General features: G+C 30.8%; 1 protein-coding gene across 1 annotated transcript; it reads right to left on the minus strand.

Annotated features, from left to right (window-relative positions):
* Positions 1-167: 167 nt before the first annotated feature.
* pot (papillote) lies at positions 168-25,633 on the minus strand. The gene is made up of 7 exons (XM_065508754.1): positions 25,225-25,633; positions 3,495-3,578; positions 3,262-3,399; positions 3,039-3,178; positions 2,608-2,973; positions 744-2,544; positions 168-684 (listed from the first exon to the last, which is right to left on the minus strand). The coding sequence occupies exons 1-7, from the start codon at positions 25,387-25,389 to the stop codon at positions 538-540; spliced, it is 2,841 nt and encodes a 946-aa protein (XP_065364826.1). The 5' UTR covers positions 25,390-25,633; the 3' UTR covers positions 168-537.
* Between the last annotated feature and the right edge of the window lie 764 nt (positions 25,634-26,397).

The following is a 26,397-nucleotide window of genomic DNA, read 5'->3' on the forward strand; positions in this document are numbered from 1 at the left end:
AACTAATAAAAATTATTTGAAAAAAAATTAATCGAATTGCAATAAATTTACAAATTTAGTCATATCTATAAACTTGAGTATAATAAAATTTACAACTAAAATTTAAAATCTTGAAATTTCAAAAGGAAATGTTTGTTTTTAATATATATAATGTATATAGTTTATTATTAAATAATATTATTGTTTTTATAATTTGAGTCAATTGGCACTTGTGTTAAAAATTATTTATAAATATAATTTTCTCTCAGTGTATAAGTAGCATTAAAAAAAAGCAAAGCAAAATGTTAAACAAAGCAAGATGTAAGCAAACTAGAGAGAGAGAGAAAGAGAGTGTTAAATAAAAAACAGAAATTTATTTAAGACCAGTGTAAAAACTAGAGCATTTTTAAAGACTCATATGAGAGATAGAGAGGCATTAAGAGAGCATGAGAACTTGTTTAAAACAGTAAGCTGGAAGTTTGTCTCATTTTTGTTTTGAAATCTAGCGGTTCCTGCCGCTAAATAACTTTTTACATCTTCAGAGTAGGGAACCGGCATCTACCATTCTCTGGGTCTAGGTTCAGCATCGCTGCGATATGCTGAAGAACGTCTTGTTTCCACATATTCACTTTGAGTTTGTGCCACCATACGACCGGCTCGGGGTGGTGGTGGAGGTGCTGGTACCCCACGTGGCTGGAAGGTGGTCTAAAATCAAATACCTTGTTTAAATAATTTCAATATTAAAATATTGTATTGATACTAACCAATTTTTGTGATCTTCTTGGTGTTGGAGTTCCCTCTGGCGATGACATATCCTCTGGTGCAGCCCAGTGTTCGGTAAATTCACTAGCTGAGCGTGCCAACGAAGGATGACTTACCGATCTATGGAAAGAACGCCTTTCAGACATATCATCGTCATCATATTGCATGGGATAATATGAGCTAGCATTGGACATGTTGTCTAATCTACCAAAGTCCACGGTCACCTCGGACATGGAACGGAAATCATTGTGATCGGTGTGGTAAGAAGTGCGTGAAGATCTTCTGGAACGTTGTGTATTAAAAGCATTGGGATTGATGGGCATTGAGGGATCCATACGTATAGTGCGTACACTAGAACCACCATCACTGTCGTATTCATAAAGCGTTGGTAGGGAGCTGCGCCTAGAACGTGTATCCCAAGGTTGGTTCTTCTTGCCGCGCTTAGGACCTCTAAGCTCTACATCGCCTTCATCATCGGAGGGTGGAGCCAAAATGCGTATAATAACATCCCAAGCTTGAGGTTCAAATATACGTTCATATCTGGTATCCAAGCGTATACGTTCGAAATCTTCCTTGACCACAGCCTCGGTTAACATGGTACGCAATGATGATTCTGTGGTAATAATTTCCTTCCATTTGGTCTTGTCATCATAGCTGAGATAGCGTGTTAAAGGATTGACACTTGAGTGTACGGAACTAACATCATCGGCCTCTGACATTTCTGGTTCTTCCAAGATTCTTATCAACACATCCCAGTTGGGTACGGCCTTATCGGCTGGTGGTATTTCAATGGGTTTCATATTACCCACCAATTGGGGACTAGTCAATTGCAGCTTGTTGTCATAGATCTGTTGTGGTAGTTCAGTGTGTTTCATGGGCGGCAATGATAGTTCGGATCTTTCCATTTTGGGTGTCAAAGTTAGACCAGAAACGCTAGAAATATCCGAGAAATTCTCCCATTGTTGCTGCTCACGTTCGGTGGGGAAATTACGTATCTTAACGTCCCAGGTTGGATCGGGTATGGGTGGAGGCAGTGGTTTAGCTTTAGCCTTGTATTCGGTAATCTTACGCTTATGCGACTCAATGTCTTCAATGGTCTTCTTCTCAGTGATGGTACGCAAATAGACATCATCCACAGTGTGAGAGGTTATTTGCGGTTTCTTGATGACAATTGGTGGCTCTGGTGGCATGTATTCGGTTTCAACAAAGTGCGTACTATCGACCATTTCAGCCACTGAATGTACATCGGGTGCTCGAGAAGTCATGTCGGTAATTTCACTTAGAGCTGGGCCATCGGTATAATCAGACCAGGTTTCGGGACGACCATCAACCACTTCATGGTGAGTACGAGTATAAACGGAGAACACAGGTTGTGGTGTTGGTGGCACTGTAATTTCAGAGTGATGGGGTGCAGAGTGTATATCGGGTGTGTAGACAAATTGTGTGTGTACAGTTTCTTCTTGACCGGGCAGTGATTCCATGGTTATAATACTTTCGCGATCTTCGTGAGTTTCCATAATTGTAGAGAGATTATTGCGATCGGGACGTAGTGTAGCCACACTTTCGGTATCGGAAGTCTGAGGGGATGGTGGTGGGGGTGGTGATTTCTTAACACGTACTTGAACATCGAATTTCGGCGATGATGTTTCTTTAATGGCAATGGGATGACGAGGTATGGCAGTAGCCACCGCATTGGCAGCCTGTACCTCTTGTGTATGACCATAATGATCGCTATAAATGCTTGAAGTCTCTTGGACAAATGCACGATTTTCGAAACTTCCAGCTGAGCTGAAAGGCAGGGATCTAAGAAAAGAAAGATTAATTTAAGTTACTTTAAGATATAACAAATTGTTTAACTATTTTTACCTCGTATCGATTTCTTCAATTTCGGAATGTGATTCGCTAGGATAGTCGGAAGGTATCAAAGCACCTTCACTACCCGACGAACTGTGTACCGTAGTTAAAGCAGCATGAGCTCTGGGTATTTTAACACCTTCAAAGTCTCCAATACCACCCAAGCTACTGCCACTGAGTTTAGTAATTTCTGAACCACTTCCCATCGACATAGGAAGACGACGAACCACTGGTATAGGACGGCTACGCAAGCAATAATATGAAACGGCCAAACCCAACAACAATAAAGTCAAGAACATAATAGCACAAATAATCATAAGAATTTGGATGCCCTTCAGCGGTGGTTGGATCACAGTACCAGCAGCTATGGGATTTAAGCTTTAATGATGATAAAAAATTAATATAAATTATTTGCCATAATTAATATATAATTAAGAACTTACATAGGAGCTGGCAATGCTGGTGGCAGTGATGGTATGGGTGGTGGATAACGACACACTATGGTTATAATCTCATCACCATCCATTTCCAAATTGGCATGAAAACGTACAATGATATTATTGGTAAAAACACGTGTTGGATTCTAGGTCATTGGTAAAATATAAATACAAATTAATTACAATTTATTTAAATTCATATTATGGCAATTATTATCTGTTTTAATACCTGCAGAGTGCCACATCCTTTCAATGGCAATTCCAATCTATAAGTTAATGCACCTTTACCATTAACGCGACAAGCACTGCTACGATCGTAATCAGCTTGTATAATACCATGGAAGGGTTCATTAAATTTCATATCAACCTAAGAGTGTGTGCAAGTAATAATTATTTAAAATTAAATGTAATTAATATTTGATTAAAACTTATGTAAGGTACAAAATTGTATTGATGACAAACCTGCATAGAACCGGCTGCACAGTTAAGGGCTGCTTTTGTACGATTTAAAAAAATCAAAGGACTAATATCGTCTAGTTTGGTAACCTGTAAAGAAAGGCAAAAGTGGAATATATATGTGATTAGATTGTATGAACATAATTTGATAATTACTATAAAAACTTTGAATTTGAACAATGAGAAACCTTCTCTTTACTTATAAGAAAGCAACCGCATGCTTGTGGAGAAGTAGTGATAAAATTGTTTGAATTTGACATTTGACTTTTTTAAAATACACGTCAGTTTTTCAATAATTGTTTTGAGGAGCGTGAATTATAGTTGTTACTGATAATTTTGTAGTAACACAACTGAGCAAGAATATATTTTCACACAGAGAAAACAGATTCGGAATAGCAACCGAATTTGTTGCCAATCGAATGATTCAGTTCTAACAGCAGAATGTCGGTTGATAAAGAAGAATTTCAGTTGAGGCAACCAAACTTTAGTTACCCCTTACAAAATATTATAGTCACAACAGTAAAATTCGGTCACTAATATAGAATAATTCGATTGGCAACAAATTCGGTTGCTATCACGAATCTGTTTTCTCTGTGCATGATTACGAAGACCTTAAAAAGCCATAATTTTCTTTCAGAGGACTGAAGGGCTTTCTCAGATTTACTTCAAAGCTGTGTCTGAACAAATTTAACATTAATCGTGGTAATTTCAAAAATATCGTGAGAAAATATGTTACATAATTTGACCGCTGAGTGTTTGGGGTTAGCAAAAACTGACTATTACACGAGAAAACAACGCCTTTTCAATATTGCACAATATCTTCAAATTTAAAGAGAGAGAGTGAAAGGTAAAGGTGGTGATAAACCAGTAACATCAATTCGGCGTCGTGGAAGGAATGGTAAATTTCCAGAAGCTCTCTTAAGAACGGCTACTTATTGCACACAAGAACTAGCCTCTGCCATTTTATTGATTGGATCATTGAACAGCAACAACTGGATGCTGATTTATCGAACAAAATCTTTTAGAACGATGAAGCACATTTTCACCATGATGGCATTTTTAATCTACAACATTGCCGCATTTGAGGTTCAAAGAACCCACGTGTGACTGCCAAAAAACAAGTACATCAACAACGTGTCTCTGTTTGGTGCGGATTATGGGACATAATTCTATGAAAATGAGTCTAATCCAGCAGTGAGTGTTACTAGTGCCCGATATCTGAATTTAGTTTTTTTTTTATTGGGTGTATGACTTCAAAATGTATCTTTTGAACGTGGATTTGGGAGGTACATATCTGTCCTTTATTCTCACTTAGTTATTGAATATTATAGTGTAAACAACAGCGATTTTATGCTTCGAAAATGCCGAATTTTGAGCCAATAAAGCGTCATATGCGGAAAATTTTGCTTTACTTCTTTAATTTGAAGAAAGTGCCGCTGAAGCACAACTATTCTCGAAAGCTTATGGTGACTGCGGGTCAGAAGTACTGATTTTAACATGGAAGACAAAGATGGCCAGGCAAGCCAAAAGGTTTGAATACCAAGAATTAGAGGCATTACTTCATGAATATTGTTGTCAAACTCAACAGGAGCTTGCGAAATCATTGGGAGCTTCTCAATTAGATATTTCAAAATATTTGGGTGCCATACGAATTGAAGCTAAGAAACCTTGAACGACTATTCTGTCTGCTATAAAGGAAAATCAGTTTTGCACCAAATCATTATTTGCAATAAAAAATGGGTTCATTACGATAACCCGAAGCGTAAGAGATCGTATGTGAAGCCCCGCCAACTAGCCGAATCGACACCAAAACCAAATATCCATGGCGCTAAGGTAAGATCTGCTGGAATCTGGTCCTAACATCACAGGGAACCTATACCGAATGCAACTTATTCGTCTGAAACGAGAAATGACCGAAAAATTACCAAAATATCCGGCCAGACATGAAACCTTAATATTCCATCATGACAACGCTCGGCCACATGTTGCAATACCTGTTAAAAAGTATTTAGAATGAAGAGGTTTTGAAGTTTTGCTTCACCCGCTTTATAGTCCCGACCGTGCCCCGTACGAATACTATTTGTTTCGATCTATGCAGAACGTTCTCTCTGCGATATACTTCACTTTGTAACAGAGTATCCGAAATTGGCTTGATTCGTTCTTGGCCTCAAAAGATGAAAAGTTCTTTTTTCTCGGAATCTATATGTTGCCAGAAAGATGGGACAAGGTCAGGGATTGACCGGCTATACTTTCTTAACAGCTTTTTTGGGGTTATCTTTGTTGGTATGCCAATTATTTCTGGTCATAATAAAGATTCCAACATCCAATTCAATTTAAATTGTTATATTTAAAATTAAGAAAACTCCAAATGAATCCCTTTTAATACATACAAATATGAACTAATTTTAAAGTATGTGAGAAATAGTTTTTAAATGTTTTTTTTTATTAGTTCACCGCCCATTAAAAATCAATAACTTTCTTATCAATGACCTTTAGTTCAATAGTAAGAGTTATTTTTAATACAAATATGGAATTTGTATTTTCAAAATTATATAACAAAATGTTGCATTTCAAATAAAAATCTGTTAAAAGTTATTTTCTCTAACTCCTTTCTCAGTATTATGACAGCACTCATACAAATTGATAATATCATAAAATACTGACACTCAAGATGGTCATAAAAAAATGGCAAACAAAAATTCCCACATTTTAATGTAAATATTTACTTAAAAACTCGTAAAAACATTAATATGATAATAAACATATACATGTTTGTATATTTTTACTTAAGAAAAAACTGTTGGCAGGCCACACACTCACTAATAAGAAGAAACAAACAAAAAATCGCAATTGTCTGTAGTCCAATATTTATTATTTTGTCATTTCCTAAACAACTAATTTTTGCTGAAAATTTCCGGCTTTATCTACACATACATTTATATTTTGAACAAAATAAAATTTTTGGCAAAAGAATCTACATATGTATAATGTGTAGCTTAGATACTATTATGTACTTTGTATTTAGTAGTAAAATGTGTACAAAATTTTAGCGCATATTGGCAATAAACCCTAGCTACAAAAAAATAGTAATAATTTTTAGCAACAAATATTTATGTATTTGTATTACGAGGGCGGGTCAATAAGTCCGTGACTTTTTGAATTTCCCAACTTAAAGCTATCGATATCGACATCGAAAAAAGTAAATTTCATGAATTTCATCTGACAAATCTTATTTCTTGGAAAGGATACAAGAAATTCGAGAAACGTTTTACAAAGTGTACAAAGCTCAATGGAGCAAAAATAATTGTTTTTTTTATAAAAAAATCTGTGTTTCATTCAAAAGGTCACGAACTTATTGACCCGCCATCGTAGCTCTACGCAGTGAAAGCCAAATATAATATTTTGAATGTTGACAATTGTAGTTTAAACTTCAAAAACAAATCACACACATACCCACATTGTAGAAAAAACAACTTAAAATTTGTTGTCATTGGTAAAATTTAAATGAAAATGTTACGTTTAACTTTTTTTGTTTCTGAATTGTGGGAAAATCGCAAACAAAATATTGTTGCTCATATCAATCGTGCAACATACATACATTTTTATTACATACATATTTATGTATGTATGTAAGTAAATTCACGTATTTGCATTCAATGGCTTATACATTTTGAATTAATGAATGAATGTCTGTTTTCTGTAGGCAATTGCAAAGAGATAAATATTTTTGTTTGAAGTAATGATAGGGAATTATTAGCGATCTAGGTCGACTTTATGGAGAACTTTATTTTGGATAGTTAGTTAGATTTTTTTTTAAAGATCTTTGTTTCTATGATTGAAATGTAAACTGACCCTAATTGCAGACAAATATTTCTATATATATTTAACACCAAAAATTCCGCAGGTTGTCATTATTATTGGGTTTTTGACTTAAAAATGGGGGATTTGCAATAGATGACGTATTTTTTTTTTGAACCAGAGCTGTAAATAAATCATTCATTTTTGAATTAATTCGCGAATCATTCACACAAAAATATGAATTGAATGAAATTTGAATTAATTCAAATGAATTTGGTAAAAATGAATTGCAATTCGTTTCCAATTCATTTGAATTGATTTTGAATTAATTCAAATGAATTAGAAAATAGAATTGGCAATTAATTTATAATTGATTTTGATTTAATTCAAATTAAATATAGCAAATAATTGGCCATTCATTCTTAACTCATTTGAATTGATTTTGTAACTAAAATAATAGCAATTAATTCCTATTATATGTAGCTCATTTAATATATATATTTATATGTTTAGCATATTTATGAAACACAATTGTGTTATTGTTGAAGATAGTTTTATTTTTTTTTTTTTGTAATAAATATAATATAAATATTAGCAAAAAGTTTGTTGTTGGGTGGTCGTGGGTCACAAAATTTCAAAAATTATCAATTGCTTCTTGAATATTAAATGTGTTTTGTCGTTCAGCGTATTTCAAAATAAAAATCATTTCTCCTTGAAGAAACAAACTCCAAACACCATGTTTTCGTTGATCAGGCGCGGATACAAGACAAGGTTTTTCAATTTGTGTACTGAATATTTTCATTTTGGTAGGAGAAATTGTTCTTTCCCCCTAGAGATCTGCTCATGAATTTGATTGATTGCAACTCATTTTTGATTCATTCATTTGAATTGCTAATTCTTTTTTCTAATTCATTTGAATTAATTCAAAATCAATTCAATTTAAATAAATTGTAAACGAATTGCAACTCATTTTTACAAATTCATTTGAATTGGAAATGAATTAAAATTCACTTCTGCCTAATTCGTTTGAATTGATTCAAATTTCATTCAATTCATTTTTTCAATTCAATGAATTAATTAAAAATTTAGCTAATTCATAATGAATTAAAATCAAAAAAGAATGATTCATTTACAGCTCTGTTTTGAACTCAGTTTTTGTTTTTAATAACTTATAAGTCATTTTGAGGGTAACAATCTGTCATTTATTCTCACTTCCGAAATATCGAATTTTGTACCAACAAAGCATCATATGCGGGTAGTTTTGCTTTAATTCTTTAAAAAAAAGTGCCGCTGAAGCACCGAATCTTAAGGTGAATGTCTTCCATCGGTTTTAACGTGCGAGATCAGAAGTGGTGATTTTGACACGGCCCAGGCCAGCCAAAAAATTTTGAAGACCAAGAACTGTAGGCATTACTCCACGAATATTGTTGTAAAACTGAAGAAGAGCTTGCAAAATCATTGAGAGCTACTCAAGCAACAATTTCAGGATTCATCCAAAAGCGGGGAAATTGGATATCATACGAATTGATTCTTAAATTCTATATAGGAAAATCAGTGTTGCTCCGAATCATTACTTGCTATGAAAAATATATCTATTACGATAACCCGAAGCATATAAGATATCGTATGTGAAGCCGAATCGAATTGATTAATTTGTTCTTCGCCTGCCGAATCGAATTGATTAATTTGTTCTTGGCTTAAAAAGATGAGCAGTTCCTTTGGGTCTGAATTTATATATTCTCAGAAAGATGTGAAAAGGTCATAGCTAGCAAAGGCCAATTCTTTGAGTACATTTTTATTTCACAAATTTTTATTTATACACAAAAGGATGGTACGGCTAAAGAACGAATTTATTTAGCGATCCGCAGACTAATCGACAACGAACGGATGAGCACTCACTGAAGAGCATGTTAACTAATTTCAGAGCATATTCCATTGTTATGTCTATATAACGGTGAAACACAATCCAAATTGCAACGATGTTCCATTCACTGTCACTGGTCGTGTAACTCTAATATAGACTTCAAAGCAATCGCCTATGCATGGTGGAATAAGATTAGACTCAGTAAAATATTTCCTAGATTTCTTTTTACATGTGAAAAATGTGTTTAGACCAGCGGACGTTAGAGTGAGTCATTATGACCAGACCATCAATATCACCGGAATTATCCGAGTTAACTCTGCCAAGGTCTTTCAATTCAGCAGGCATTAATAAGCAACAGGATCATGATCACATCATTGAGTCTTACGATTCTATTCGCACAATTCCATTTAGAGTTTGTCACAAGATTCTGATTAATCTTATCCTTCACATTTTGACTCATTGCCCCAATCTCGGACAAAGAAAATAATAGATATTTTTGGTTGTAATTTTGACATAGAAGATTATTTAGAAAAATAAAATAGGAGAAATAATTTAGCTTTACAGTACCTCTGATTCAGCCTTGAATCTGTTTGTTGAGATGCCATTTTTAACAACTCATATAGTGAGCTATTAGAGTAAGCTTGATATAAATCGATCTCACTGAATATATAACTGTCGTGGCCTAGTGTTGAATGATTTATACGAATGGCCAGTGTTGCTATCAGCTGCAAATGTATAGGTAGGTTTGGAAGATTGACTTAAAAAGAATGCAGACTTGCAGTACCCCTGATTCCAACTTAAAGATCTTTCATGATTTTTCATCTTTAACAACTCATATAGTGTGATCTCTGATAAAGCTTGATATTAGTTGACATAAGTTACCAACAACACCAAAGGCCTTCCTCTATCCTTTCAGATACCCCTATATACTATCGCCAAACGAAGAATGAAACGGAAATAGTATCAGATTGGACTCCAATATAACTTTAGAAAGTACAGAGCAAAAATTCTCTCTGCCTTTTTGTTATTTGCAGTGAATGATTGACAATCCCATAAAAGAGTATAAATTTAAAAAGTAGTAACATCTAAGGTTGTCATTCGAATAAAAATTATTCGAATAATCGAGAAAAATATATTTTGTTTTTTCGAATGAATACAATGTTTCAATCTATATATATAAAAATTAAATGGTCCATGTATGTAATGTCATCACGTGAGAACGGCGGATTTGACAGATTTTTTTACAGGAGATGGTTTGTAAAGAAAAAAAATTCAAAAATTCCGGGTAAAACTCGGAAATTCTTTTTTTGTGAGTCCAGTCAACTGTAATAAAAAAGCTCCCTAAAGTATGCAGTACAAATTCAATGGTTAAAATTCTCAATATATAACCCTGTATGATATTAACGATATTTTTATAGGAAACGAACATCAGTTGAACTAAGTTGTTTTATTTTACACATGCCAAATCACTAAAACTTTGAGGGAAGTTATATTTTATTTGGAAAGCAGCTGATATTATTCTAGATAATTTAAAACTTTGAAGATGGGCTTAAAATATAAAAAAAAAATCCTGATAATAGTCTCATATAACTATGATATGGACTTCAGTTTGCCTGTCCTTGACTACTTAGCAAAATTAAAATGTTAAAATTCAAATTAAATTATAAGATTTCCAACATGCTCACTTAAAGTAGCTACTCAAAAGTCATTAGTTGACAATACAATTATTCTGAACAAGCTTTTCCAACTAATTAATAATTAATTTAATGGTAAATGCAATTTAAAAAAAACTCGTTTCCTAATTAATTAAGATTTCAAACACAAAAGCTAAATGTCTATCAAGCGCACAGATAAAAGGGAAGACATCAGTCAAACTAAACAGATACAAAATGATGATTAATTTAAAATAATGACAAACTAGTTTCTCTCCACGATACATGTAGGGTGCATAACATTTAAATTAAGCTTTACCAGTAGTGCCAATATTAAGCTGTATTTTTTTTTTTTGCTGAAATCAATGTATGAATACCAAATATTTAAAAAGAAAGAAAGAAAAAAAACACTCAAAAATTGAAATGTATGTTTAAGAAACGTGTTTGGTATGCAAATTTAAGTTAAAGTTAAAGAGAAACAAAAACACAATCCATGCAGATGTGGTTTAGTGCCAAAGGCTTAAAATACCTACATATGTCTCTACTACACACCAGCAACAAAGTGGGAGTGTAGAGTAGTTTAGTGTGAAATGAAATTCCAGAAATCATTGTTAGAATTTAATTTATGCAATTGCCTTAAGTTTTTCCTTAAAATGTAAAAGAATCACAAATTCTTTGAAAACATTATTAAACAGTAATTCATTTGCTTAAACAAATGCTTAAATTTTTACTTTAATAATGCTATCTTGGCTCATGCAAATACATACATATTTTGTTATTGTAGCATTCAATGTCTTAAATATTGCCTTCTTTGCCGCAATTACTGCTTTTAGTTCATTTGGTTTATTAAACAGCGACGAAGAAGACGACGACTATAAGAAAAGACAATTGTTTTAATTTTGTGTTACAGTCATTTATTTTAATTAGCATCACACTACTAAAATATGCTCCAGTTAATAACGATTGCAAAACTTTTGTGGATGCCACACCACAAGACAAGCAGTAAGAGTAATAGATTTATTCATTGAACGAACCAACGAATGAATGAATAACAAGTAAGAGTGCTATATTCGGCTATGCCGAATCTTATATACCCTTCACCTTTGTTGTGGATGCATTATTATTTTTTATAATTAGTATACATATATGTATGTACATTGCCCACTTTCAGCGTACAGCATCCTAAATTTATCAAGAACACAAAAAACAACAACAACGCCAAACGAAACAAAACACCAAAAGAAAAAACAAAATACGCAAGGCAATGAAACCAACACACATCCAAACATACGTTTAATTGTATAAAAAACAACCACAACGCCAAAAGAAACAAAACACAAAAAAAACAAAAAAACGCAAAGCATGCACACCCAAACATACGATTTGTTGTTTTTTTGTCAAAAAAACCAACACACAACCAAACTAAACTTTAGTTGTATAAAAAACAACAACAACGCCAAAAGAAACAAAACACAAAAAAAAACCAAATACACAAAGCTTGCACATCCATGCATACGTTTTGTTGTTTTTTTGTCAAAGCATGCAATACATTGTGTTTTTTGATGAAATTTTCAGAGGTTGTCTCGGATTTTTGCTCATATCTCCGTTATTTATGGACGGATTTTGCTGATTTTAAATAGCAAAATTCTCGAAAGTATGTCTGACAGAATTGTTGAAGATTTGGATCCCGGAGATATCTGGGGCCTTCAGAAAATTGATTTCAACAGACAGACAGACAGACAGACGGACAGACAGACAGACAGACAGACAGACGGACATGGCTTAATCGACTCCGCTATCTATAAGGATCCAGAATATATATACTTTATAGGGTCGGAAATGAAAAATGTAGAAATTACAAACGGAATGACAAACTTATATATACCCTTCTCACGAAGCTGAAGGGTATAAAAAGCGGGCCTTGTAAAATCATTTTGTGGAGAAACAAAACTACTGCTAGATACAATGTACATTGAGAGTCAGAGAGATGTCTTACATAATGGATACTACTGCTGCTATTTTAATATAATATATTAAAAATATGTCAACAGTTTAGGGTAAAAGTTTACAGATACTAGTTTGTAATTTATTTATTGTTCTTAATATATTACAGGTGTAAGATTATATTCACGAAATATTACTTTTTTGCCGATAGCCCGACAACAGTTCCATCTCCTAACTGATATACTAATTACGGTTTCTTTCACAATCAGCTAGCGTAAGAAAGAGCTGATCAGGCTCAGCTGTTCATATAAAATTAACACTTATTCGACTGCTTTGGTTACAAGGAATTAAACAGTATTATGACTAGAATCATATTAGAAATTGACACAGACTAACAGAATATATTTGACCATCGAATTAAAAATTTATTACTAGCAGTTTTTGAAGCTTGTTCTTATCAAATACTCAATTCAAATTATTTTTCACGGATTGAGATATTGAAAAAAAAATTACGTATTAGTTTGAAACCCAAAATAAGGTTAACAACATTTTTAAATTTATTACAGGTTTATAAGTATAATTTGGTGAAGGGTATATAAGATATTTTTATTTAAACAAAATCAAAATTTTTTTTTTAATGTTTTAAAAATTTTTTTTCCAAATTGTTTTCAATTTTTTTTAAAAAAAGTTTTTTCAAATTTTTTTTTTTTAAATTTCTTTAATTAATTTTTTTAAAAAATAATTTATGACAAAAAAAATGTTTGATGAAAAAAAATTCGGGTTAAAAAATATTTTTTTCCGATTTTGACCCATTGTATGTCCAACTTACTATGGTCTTATATACGTCGTTGCAAAGGTCCTTGAAATATCTATCATTAGATATCCATATTGTCTATATTAGATATCCATATTGTCTATATCAAAAATAGGTCAAAAATCGAGGTTGTCCTAGTTATTTCCTTATATATCAGCCATTTGTGGACCGATTTTCTCGATTTTAAATAGCGACCGAGCCGGAAGAATTTCGGAGATATTGATGTATGAATCGTGTATGTAAGTTATTTGGGGCTTCGGAAAGTTGATTTCAACACACAGACGGACATGGCTATATCGATTCCGCTATCTATAACGATCCAGAATATATATACTTTATGGGGTCGAAAATGAAAAATGTGGAAATTACAAACGGAATGACAAACTTATATATACCCTTGCCACTCATGGTGATGGGTATAAAAATTGATTATGAATATGGGGGTTTGCGTATGACTCTTTAAAATGTTTAGCTTTTATTTTGAAACATTTGTAGACATAAAATGTATACAATGAATATTACGATTGCATGCCTGGCCGCATATTCTGGGCGTTTTTCGGCAAATGCTCGCTTCAAATGAATCAGTTGCGTTCGGTACAGGTTCCCTCGGATGGTCTGGCCAGATATGGATATTATATACAAAAATCTAAAAAATCCAATTTTTGTGGAATTTTTGGCTATAATATCCATACCAGAGGTGTGGTATCGGAACCCTTTACAAAAGAATTAAGAACATATTTGGACATCCAAAATGGGTTACTATCATTTGATATCGACTATGCGATTTGAGAATTTTTGCCCTAAAATTTGAATTTTACATAAAAACTAGGTGTTTTCGGATGGACCAATAAAAGAAAAATGGAGAAAATCGGGATATATTTGGACCAGCTGTTATCAAAAAACTGGAGTATTTTGTTAAAAAAAGAAAGTGGATGTTAAAAAAAGAAAGTGGATCGTTTTAAAAATTGAAAACACCAGAGGTGTCCTAATTTGAGGAAATGGTAAGCCCATTTGGTAAAAATTCAAAACTCGACAGCACTTCTTTTTTGCGCATGTCAAATTTCATTGAAATCGGACTAAGGGTTTAAAAGTTACAGATTTATTTTCCTCTTTTTTTCTATACCACTGTGCGCTGGATATTTGGATTTGCTGTCGATTCGGCTAGTTGGACGGGCTTCAATGAGGACCTCTTACACTTCGGATTATCGTAATGGATCGATTTTTCATTACAAGTAATGATTCGGTGCAGAAATTATTTACTTTCGCTATGAAAACTATGGTATGGTACCCAATTTCCCTGCTTTTGGGTGATTCCTGCTGCTCGCAAAGATTTTCTAAATGCTGCTTGAGTAGTTGATTTTGCAAGCGACTACTATCATCATGGAGTAATGCCTCCAATTCTTGGTCTTAAAACTTTCAAATGATAGAAGTAAAGCAAAACTTTCCACATACTACGCTTTGTTGGCACAAAATTCGACCTTGAAAAAAAGATCTTTATGTTCATCTCTTCGTGTGATAAAATTCAAACTCATGGATGGAAAGCTTATTCTTCGCATTTACTTTACACGAAGCCGAATTGACATTGCGGGACTTGCACCAATTCTCTCTCACAGCAACGATATTAACACTTGAGGGACTTGTTTTTGAACGACCAGTGTATTTAGCATCACCAAGTGATCCAATCTTCCTGATGGTTTGAAGTATTCTCTTAATAGTTGACGAATATTTTGTACGACGTTTTCGAAATATTGATGTAATGCTCCATTTTTATTAACTCTAAACTTTCAGCTGTCAAACTGTTTATTGTTTTGTGGGCATTTTTATAATGCTCAAGTGATGGCAAATTCAAATCATGTATGAATTTTGAGACATTCATTTCTGAAGTGTATGAAAACTTTTATAATGAACTATATACAAGTATTATCTCTTGTCTATGTGCTACACCATACTGTTTCTCACTGCAAATATATTATGTTTTTTTTCAAGATTTTTTTCCAACAAATTCAAATGAAGGTAGAAACAAACTAGTAATTAACGATTTTAATACAAAATTTAAATTACATTTCCTTTTGGAAAACGTTACGTTCCAGGGCTTCTATTCAAAATCTCTTCTTTTGACAGTTATTTAATTAAATGATCAAAGAGTAGCTCTAGTCTACTTAATATCTCTGCAGAATTTTAGCAATACATACCCTCTTTTCAATTTGCTTCAAACTACACGAAATTAATTGAACAAAACCATTTAGTGGCTTTTATTTTGTGGTAAACACTTTTATGGTCCCACTGTAGCACAATCATGCGCTATAACTCCCCCTACATTTCAATTGTATCTGCAGGCAGAGTTTTCCTCATCATCATCATCATCAGCACTCACATACAAATGCAAGCAGTACCTCAGCTGTTTGCCAGCGACAGTTATGTTGTATTGCGATGTGTTGTTTTGTAATTACTTAACATTTCAGTATTGCGGGAATTATAATTACATGCTTAAATTAAAATGATGGGATTTTATAGGGAATTTAAATTCAGTTTCCTTATTCTTTTTTTCTTGCATTTATGATTTTCTTTTTTCTCAGTATGTATTTATTTATTTACATTAGTTAGTATGTATGCAGTTAAATAGAAAAAGACAATTTCAAGCTGATTTTTACTTGGAAATTATCACTTTTTATACATATTTTTTTAACATAAAATGAAAGTATTTACTATTCTTAGAACTATGAAATGTTAAATGAATAAGTATTGCAAAATGCATATTACAACATTAAACAGTTTTTGAGGAGAAGCAATTACAATTGTTTTCCTTTGCATCTAGCTGTCTAAATGAATTAATTGTGTTTAGAGTATTTAAAAATAATGGAATAATTTACAACATTATTATTAAATTTCTAAGATATGCTAAAATATTTATATTATTCTGATAAATATTTGGATAACAAATTTTGATATTAACGCTTTCTTTTAAGATTTGTTATAAGTATATATTCTTAATTTGTAGGTTAACGAGATTAAATTATTTGATTATACTGTTTATTTGCATAAATTAGTATGTTGAAATATTCAGATTTCGCTTAATGGCTTTAATCTGTTCACAGTCTAATTTTATAATTTGTTTAAATTACACAAGGCAACAAAATCGAAAAAATTGTAAAGGCAATTTTGATGCATTGTGCTTCCAGTAGTTCAATTATGGTCCTAATTTTAAATTCTAATATAAACTAGTTGACCAACCAGGCTTCGCCCTGTAGCATTTACTAATGTTAGTTCTTCAAGTTACTCCAACCCACATAAACCTGCCTGTTCTTATTTATTTGCAAATAAAATATCTAAATTTGTACTGTATACTTTAGGCAGCTTTTTTATTATAGTTGACTGAACTCAAAAAAAAAAAAATTCCGAGTTTTACCCGGAATTTTTTTTCTACAAACCATCTCCTGAAAATTTCGAATCGAATTAAAAAAAAAATCATCCAAATCGCTCCAGCCGTTCCCACGTGATGACATTACATACATGGACCATTTCATTTTTATACCCTTCACCTTCGTGAGAAGGGTATATATGTTTGTCATTCCGTTTGTAATTTCTACATTTTTCATTTCCGACCCTATAAAGTATATATGATAGCGGAGTCGATTAAGCCATGTCCGTCTGTCTGTCTGTTGAAATCAATTTTCTGAAGACCCCAGATATCTTCGGGATCCAAATCTTCAATAATTCTGTCAGACATGCTTTCGAGAATTTTGCTATTTAAAATCAGCAAAATCGGTCCACAAATGGCTGAGATATGAGGAAAAAACCAAGACAACCTCGATTTTTGACCTACATATATCTGGATTACTAAGACATTAATATAGACAATATGGATATCTAATGATAGATTTTGAAAGACATTTGGAACGACGTATATAGTGTTTATAAACCGGTTAAACGAAAAACCGGTTTTTCATCGAAATCTCGGTTTTTTGCGAACCGGTTAATTTGAAATATTGATTTTCGGTTAACCGGTTTATCCGGTTTTTATCACTCGGTTAACCGGTTTTTAAAAATTGGGAATAAAATTAATAAATTTAATGTTTTGTGCAATTTTAGTATTCATTCGATACACATTATTGGTCTGATTTGAAACCTAAACTGCTGATTTACAATACAAACCTCTTTAGAATAATATTTTTAAGAATTACAATGATTCTATATAGTAGAGGACGATGAGTTTACTTAGAAACTTTTTCAGAATCAATTATACATAATGAAACTATTAAAAATTAAAATAAAATTCCGCATAATTCTATAAGTTTAAGTTTAGGCTAAATCTTACTAATGCATTATAATGATTCATTAAAAACTTATTGATGATTTTACCAAACGTTAAATTGATTTCGATGTACATACCTTCTTTCAAAAAATTTGACTTCATTAGTGTGTTTTGTTCTTAAAATTTTAATTTATTAATCATTTTGTTAGCTTTTCAGAAATATTGCAGGATAGACAAAAAACGTTCTAAAATCCATGATTTGAAACATTTTTGAAATCTGATAATTTAGTTTTATTAATTATTTGGTATGATTTATAATGACAAATAATCACAGCTAAGAAGAAGTGCGTTTTCATCTTATAGGTCCTTTTTTAGGACTTGTAACATTTTCTTTTTCGTATCAGAAAGGTGATAATAAATTTCACAATTATCAAAAATTTAATAAAAAAATGATTTAAATTTTTTGGTTGGAATTTAATGAATAAACCAATAATTAAAACAAGTACGTATTATATGTTAGTAGCATATTTATACACAATTCCATTTGACTGAGATAATAATTTTGCAATTTTTACAAAATAAAATGAACTCAGCACTTTTGTATATTTATAGTTATTTAATATTAACCATTCCTGACTACTAAAAACTACAAGATTTAAAGCTGTATAGACTTTATTGGACATTTTATGTTTTCTACACATATATGACGGTTAACCGGTTTTTTCGATGTCGGTTAACCGAAAAACCGGTTTTTTAGAAAAAGCCATTTTTCGGTTAACCGACAAACCGGTTTTTTAAAAAGTCGGTTTTTTATAAACACTAGACGTATATAAGACCATAGTAAGATAGACCTACAATGGTCTTTTTTTCACAAAAAAAAAAATTGAAAAAACCACAAAAAAATTTTAAAATTTAAAAAAAAAAAAAAAATTAAAATTTAAAAAAAATTTAAAATAACAATCGAAACAATTTTTTTTCCAAAAAATTAAAAAACCAACTGGAAAAAAAATTAAATTTTGTTTACCTAAAAATATTTAAAAGTTTGAAGTATAATCTGGTGAAGGGTATATAAGATTCGGCACAGCCGAATATAGCACTTGTTATATATATAGATTATATATTTTTATAGACTTTGCTCCACATAATTAATGATAACTCAAAAAGTTAGACCAATGTTCTTACAATAAAATTAGAAAAGTTTAGATTTACATAACCTTTAATCTGTTTATATATTGCGTTTCAATCGGTTCAGTTGTTTCGGAATTATAATAACAAATTGAAGCAAAAAATATATTTTTCACGGGAAAATAGCAAATTTTTTTTGTTTAAAAAAATAATGAAAAATCGAAACCGGCAGAAATTTTTCAGATATATTACTTTGTCTCAAAGCCACATGTAATGGAAATAAAATGAAATATCGGACATAAAAAATTATGGACTGTTTTCGAATTTATTCACAATTAAGTGAATTTTCTCATTTTCACAAAATTTTAGTTTCTTGTTTGATAAATATACAATTGCGTAGTTAATGTTCTTAATTCGATTGACTGAATTTTGAAAACATTTGCCCCATGCTATTTACAAATTTTCAAGTATATATTGCGTTTTAATCGGCTCAGTAGTTTCGGAGTTATAATAACAAATTGTAGCAAAAAATATATTTTTTACGTGAAAATACACAGAAAAAAGTTTCAACATAAATAGTATGATTTGATTTCATTGATTTCAATTCATAACATTTATAAATAATTTCTTAAATATTAAGATTTGTTCATATTTTATGTTTTCAAATTAAATCTAGAAGGCTTGAAAAATATAATTTCATTTTCATTTATATTTTTTTGTTTTTGAAAAATGTTTGAAATTTTCCTTGGAAAATATTTTATTTATTTTTATGATTTTCAGCCACAAAATGAGCAAATATGCGCGAAATTGATTAAATTTTTTTAAGGGGATGATATGCTTAATTTTTATGGATATTTTATTATGTTCAATGATATTTTTTAAGTTTCAGATATTGTTGATTCATCTTAAAATATTGGCCAATATATGGCTACTAAACAAATATTTTTACATTAATTCATTAGATAATCCAATTATAATGCAATTTATTATAAAATATTATTAAATTTATGAAAAAAAAAGCAAAAATTTCCGTCATGAACAATTTTTTAATATTTATGAACATGTTCTTAAACTGAATGAAATAAGTTTGGGAAAAAAAAGTCAAGTTCGATTAATAATATTTATTACAAAATTCATTCCAATTATGAATTTCTTTTTTCTGTGTAGCAAATTTTTTTGTTTTAAAAAAATCATGAAAAATCGAAAGCGGCAGAAATTGTTCAGATTTATTGCTTTATCACAAAGCTACATGTAATGGGACCAAAACTGAATAACGATCGTAAAAATCGATTAATTCCTTTCGAATTTATTCACAATTAAGTTAATTCCCTAGTATTCACAAAATTTTTATTTTTTGTTTGATATACATAAAATTGAATAGTTAATGTTCTTCTTTCGATTGATTGGATTTTGAAAGCATTTTCCCCATGCTATGTACCAATTTTCACGTTTATATTGCATTTCAATTGGCTCAGTAGTTTCGGAGTTATAATAACAAATTGAAGCAAAAAATATATTTTTTACTTGATAATAGCAAATTTTTTTGTTTTAAAAAAATCATGAAAATTCGAAAACGGCTGAAATGGTTCAGATTTATTACTTTATCGTAAAGTCACATATAATAGGAACAAAATGAAATATCGACCATAAAAATCTATGGATTTTTTTTGAATTTATTCACAATTAAGTGAATTCGATCATTTTCACAAAATGTTTGTTCTTTTGTTTGATATACATAAAATTGAGTAGTTAATACTTTATCGCAAATTCACATGTAATTGGAACCAAATGAGATATTGATCATAAAAATCGATGAATTCTTTTATAATTTGTTCACAATTTATTGAATTCGCTCATTTTAACAAAGTTTTAGTTTTTTTGTTTGATATACATAAAATTGAGTAGTTAATGATCTTCTTTCGATTGATTGAATTTTGAAAACATTTTGCCCATGCAACGATTGTGGTAGCATTTCTATGGAGAGAAAAAAATCGCATTTAGAGATTGCCATAAGATCCTGATTAAATTTATCATTTCAACAAACCATGTTGGTCCGTCCACAAACTTCTATAACACGTAAATGAATGTGACACATTTCAGCATCTGATATGCATTTCTAAGCCAAAGATAAATTTATCTTCATGTCTCGATATAAAACCAATGACCGAAACCCTTAAAAAATTCCATTAAAAATTTTAATAAATTTCGCAATTTTTATTAAAAAAAAACCCAGCCATAAAATTTTAATTCTTGTACCACCAGTTAGAATCCACTCCCTCACACATGTGCTCGGTCATATGAAGTTAATTGTAAAAACAATAAACTGAAAGCAAAAAAATAATAAACATCACATCTAATCAAAGACATTAACACGTCCACGAACATGCTCCGTTTGAAATGAGACATAAAAATTTCAAACTGCACATAGAAATAAGTAAACAGAAAAAATCCATACGAAAACAACATAAAAATCGTTGTAATAAAATTTTATTTTTTAATAAAATTATTATTATAATACTCGAATTGTTTGTGGCCAAATGTCTACGTATGAGAATGTGAGAACAAAAAAAATTAAATTCTTTAGAACGTTTGTTTCTCTGTTGATGTGTTTTTTTTTGCATACGATTTTATAGCCTGTCTATGAACTTTATGGACGTGTAGACAAGGAACAGAACAGCAAAAAAAAGAAAAAAAATGGGAAAAAAGTTGAGAAAAACAAATTATAGGCTTGGCCTAAAAGTACTATTTTATATGCAACACAATATCAATTTATACATATTTTTACAAATGTACATTTAAATGCATGCGAATATATGCATAAATATATCACATGAGCACTGAGAAAAATTTATTACGAAGAATTTTATTTGAATGTGAACACTTGTGATATACTGGGAATATAACAACGACTAATTGAAAAGAAATTGGTGAATCTTCCTCTGTGAAAGCTAATGACGACTTTTGTTTATTACACAAGGCAACAAAATTTAAAAAAAATTTAAAGGCTTTTTAAAACACTACACAATCCAAATTGGCTGGTCCAAATTTTAAATTCAATGGAGAGGTTTTTTTTAAAAAAATTTTAAGTAAAATTATAAATTTTTATAGACGTTTCCCCACATACTTAATGGTAACTCAAAACATTAACTCCTCAATTTTATGTATATCAAAAAAAATTAAATTTTGTGAAAATGAGCGTATTCACTTAATTGTAAATCAATTCGAAAACAATCAATCGATTTTTATGAACCATATCTCATTTTGTTCCTATTGCACGTGGCTTTGCGATAAAGTAATAAATCTGAACATTTTCAGCCGTTTTTGATTTTTCATGACTTTTTTAAAACAAAAAAATTAGCTATTTTCTCCAAAAAAAATTATTTTTTGCTTCAATTTGCTATTATAAATCCGAAGCTACTGAGCCGATTGAAACGGAATATATACGTGAAAATTTTAATATAGTATGGAGAAGTTGTTTTCAAAATTCAATAAATCGAAAGAAGAACATTAACTACTTAATTTTATGTATATCAAACAAAAAACTAAAACTTTGTGAACTGGAGCGAATTCACTTAATTGTGAATAAATTCGAAAATAATTTATCGATTTTTATGGTCGATATCTCATTTTGTTCCTATTACACGTGGCTTTGCGAGACAGTAATAAATCTAAATAATTTCTGCCTATTTCGATTTTTTCATGATTTTTGAAATTCTAAAAAAATATCTATTTTCAGGTAAAAAATATATTTTTTGCTTCAATTTGTTATTATAACTCCAAAACTTCTGAGCCGATTGAAACGCAGCATATATGTGAAAATTTGTACATACACAGAGAAAACAGATTCGTGATAGCAACCGAATTTGTTGCCAATCGAATGATTCTATCTTAGTAACCGAATTTTACAGTTGTGGCTACAAAATTTTAGAAGGGGTAACAAAAGATTGGTTGCTTCAACCGAAATTCTTCTTTATCAACTGACTTTCTGTTGATGGAACCGAAAAATTCTATGTGTGCAACCGAATCATTCGATTGGCAACAAATTCGGTTGCTATCACGAATCTGTTTTCTCTATGTAGTATGAGGAAAATGGGTTCAAAATTCAATTAATCGAAAGAAGAACATTAACTAATCCATTTTATGTATATCAAACAAAAAACTAAAATTTTATGAAAATGAGCGAATTCATTTAATTGTGAATAAATTTTAAAAGAATCCATCAATTTTTATGATCAATATCTCATTTTATTCCTCTTACATGTGGCTTTACGATAAAACTATAAATCTGAACAATTTTATCCGCTTTCTATTTTTCATGATTTGTTTAAAACAAAAATATTTGCTATTTTCTCGTAAAAAATATATTTTTTTTTTCAATTTGTTATTATAACTCCGAAACTACTGAGCCGATTGAAACTCAGTATATACCTGAAAATGTGTAAATAGCATGGGAAAAATGTTTGCAAAATTCAATAAATCGAAAGAAGAACATTAATTACTCAATTTTATGTATATCAAACAAAAAACTAAATTTTTGAGAAAATGAGCGAATTTACTTAATTGTTAATAAATTCGAAAAGAATCCGCTACCTTCTGTGATCAATATCTCATTTTATTCCTACTACTTGAGGCTTTGCAATAAAGTAATAAATCTGAAGAATTTCGGCCGTTTCTTATTTTTAATGATTTTTTTAAAACAAAAAAAAATGCTATTTTCTCAAAAAAAATATATTATTTGCTTCAATTTGTTATTATAACTATGAAACTAATGAGCCGAATGAAACGCAATATATACATGAAAATTTGTACATAGCATGGGGAAAATGTTTTCAAATTCCAATGAAGCAAAAGAAGAACATTTACTACTCAATGTTATGTATATCAAACAAAAAACTAGAATTTTATGAAAATGAGCGAATTCATTTAATTGAGAATAAATTCGTAAACAATCCATAAAGTTTTATGGTCGATATCTCATTTTATTCCTATTATATGTGGCTTTACGATAAAGTAATAAATCTGAACAATTTCAGCCGTTTTCGATTTTTTATGATTTTTTAAAACAAAAAAAAAATGCAATTTTCAAGTAAAATTTATATTTTTTAGTTAATAACTCCGAAACTACCGAGCTGATTAAGCCGCAGTATATAAATAGATTAAAGGATATATAAATTGAAATTTTTCTAATTTAATAAAATCAGACTAACCGTTTTTGAGTAATCATTAATTATATGGAGAAACGTCTAAAAAAAGGACAATCTTCCTTAAAAATATTTTTTTTTAAAAAGCCTTTATTTTATAGCATTTAAAATTTGGACCATATTTGTATTACTGGCACCAAAATACATCAAAATTGTGTAATGGCTTAAAAAGCCTCTAGAATTTTTTCGATTTTGTTGCCTTGTGTAATTTATGACAAAAAAAAATTTTTTGGTGAAAAAAAAAATCGGGTTAAAAATATTTTTCCCAATGGATTTTGAATATCTATCATTAGATATCCATATTATCTATATTAGTGACTTAGTAATTCATATATAGTTGAAAATAGGCCAAAAATCGAGGTTGTCCTGGTTCTTCTCGATTTTAAATAGCAACCGAGCCGTGAGAATTCCAAATATATTGATGTATCAATCATGTTTGTAAGTTATTTGGAGGCTAAGGAAAAATGATTTCAACATACAGACGGATAGACGGACATGGCTATATCGACTTCACTATCTATAACGATCCAAAAAATATATACTTTGTGGGGTCGCAAATGAAAAATGTAGATTACAAACGGCTACTCATGGTGAAGGTTATAATAAAGTAAAAATTCTTATTATTTGTAGCGATTTTAAAAAAATCTTATATTATCCTTTTTATTCAGCGTGTATTCCCTATTTAAAATCTAACATAAATTTGAATATGCCACCATTGAATGTGGTGACATACGAGAAATTATGTTTAAAAAAGCAAAATGATGTTTGCAACCAACCTAACAATAACATCAAGCCTAGACATTACACAACTCAAACGATACAATAGAAAAAAATTAAATAAGCCTGGCTGTGCTATAGATGAGCTTCACAGTCAGGACAAACAGTAACAACAGATTTATTCGTTTGCCAACATGATGATGTTGCTATAGTAGTTTTTGCTGTTGTTGATATATTTCCATAGAAACTGACAACATGTCATGTTAGATGTTAGAATATGAAAATATGATCAAACTCAATTTTACATTGTTTTATGTCTGGAGTTGAAAGAAGATTTGTGTTGTTGTTCTTTTGTTCATTTTCTCTTACCTTTCCATCGAGCGTGGCTTCCTCGGGTAAACCATTTGTTGTATAGTTTCCACTATCACCATGTTGCACATAATTCGATTGTGCTGTTACATTAACAAATTGCAGACAACTCATGACTAGTAGAGCCGCTAACGGCAACAGTTTTATTGAATATTGTTCGTTCATTTTTGCTTTCTGTTGGTGTGTGGTGTGTTTTAAAGAATTTCCTGGTTGCTGCTGCCTGCTGCTTCTGCTGGATTGGGTTTTTGGGTGGAATTTAAATAGTTCTTTTGTTTTTTTTTTTGGAAAGGGGGTTTATTGTTATATTTCCTTGTTGTTCGGTGTCTGTCGTTCTTTATATTTCTTCTTGTGAATGAATTTGTTCAATGTTGTTGACTTAATTATAATTATTTCCAAATTATGGTTATTTCAACATCTGAAAAGAGGAAAAATAGAGAAAATAGTAATTAGTTGATTTGTTTTTTTATTAAATGGTAAATTTATAATGCAAAATCATGCAAAACTTAATTATGTTATGTTTTTAATTGAGGTAAAGTAATTTTGAAAATTTAGTTTTAAACAGAATTATTTGGAATAATTTACCTCTTAAATAATAATTAAACATCATTTTAAAATATAATGAACGGAAAATTGATACACTAACAAGAAAAAGTTCATAACCACCCAAGCAAAGTAGGTTAGTAGGTAAGTAGTGTTGGTGTTTAGTGGCTTAATGAATAAATCTTGTCAACGATCACATTTTAAACAATTTAGAATGCTATCTTAGGCTTTTATAACTTCCATCTAAAGCTAGAATTACAAAAATTTTAAACGTATTTAAATTTATTCTAAGTATTGGCTATTGTTAGCTATGACCTTTTCCTATCATTCTGGCAATATATGTATTCCGATCAAAAATAACTCCTCATCTTTTGAGGCCAAGAACAAATTTTTAATTTCGGATATTCTGTTCTAAAGTGAAGCGTATCCCAGAGAGAGTGTTCGGCATCGATCGAAACAAATAGTAGTCGGACGGGGCAAGTTCTGGGCTATAAAGCCGGTGAGGCAAAACTTCCCAACCACTTCATTCTAAATACTTTTCAACAGGTATTGCAACATATGGCCTATCGTTGTGATGGTGGAATAATAAGGCTTCATGTCTGGCCGCATAATCTGAATGTACTTCGGCCAATT

This window comes from Calliphora vicina, chromosome 4 (assembly GCF_958450345.1).
Source record: "Calliphora vicina chromosome 4, idCalVici1.1, whole genome shotgun sequence".
NCBI lineage: Eukaryota > Metazoa > Arthropoda > Insecta > Diptera > Calliphoridae > Calliphora > Calliphora vicina.

Bases quoted from the DNA above. Each gene is read 5' to 3' on its own strand.
- pot (XM_065508754.1), bottom strand. From the start codon at position 25,389: ATGAACGAACAATATTCAATAAAACTGTTGCCGTTAGCGGCTCTACTA. The intron at 3,400-3,494 runs GTTTGTCATCAA...ACACACTCTTAG, and splicing joins GTGCAGCCGGTTCTATGCAG to GTTGATATGAAATTTAATGA. The intron at 2,545-2,607 runs GTAAAAATAGTT...TTCTTTTCTTAG, and splicing joins ATTGAAGAAATCGATACGAG to ATCCCTGCCTTTCAGCTCAG.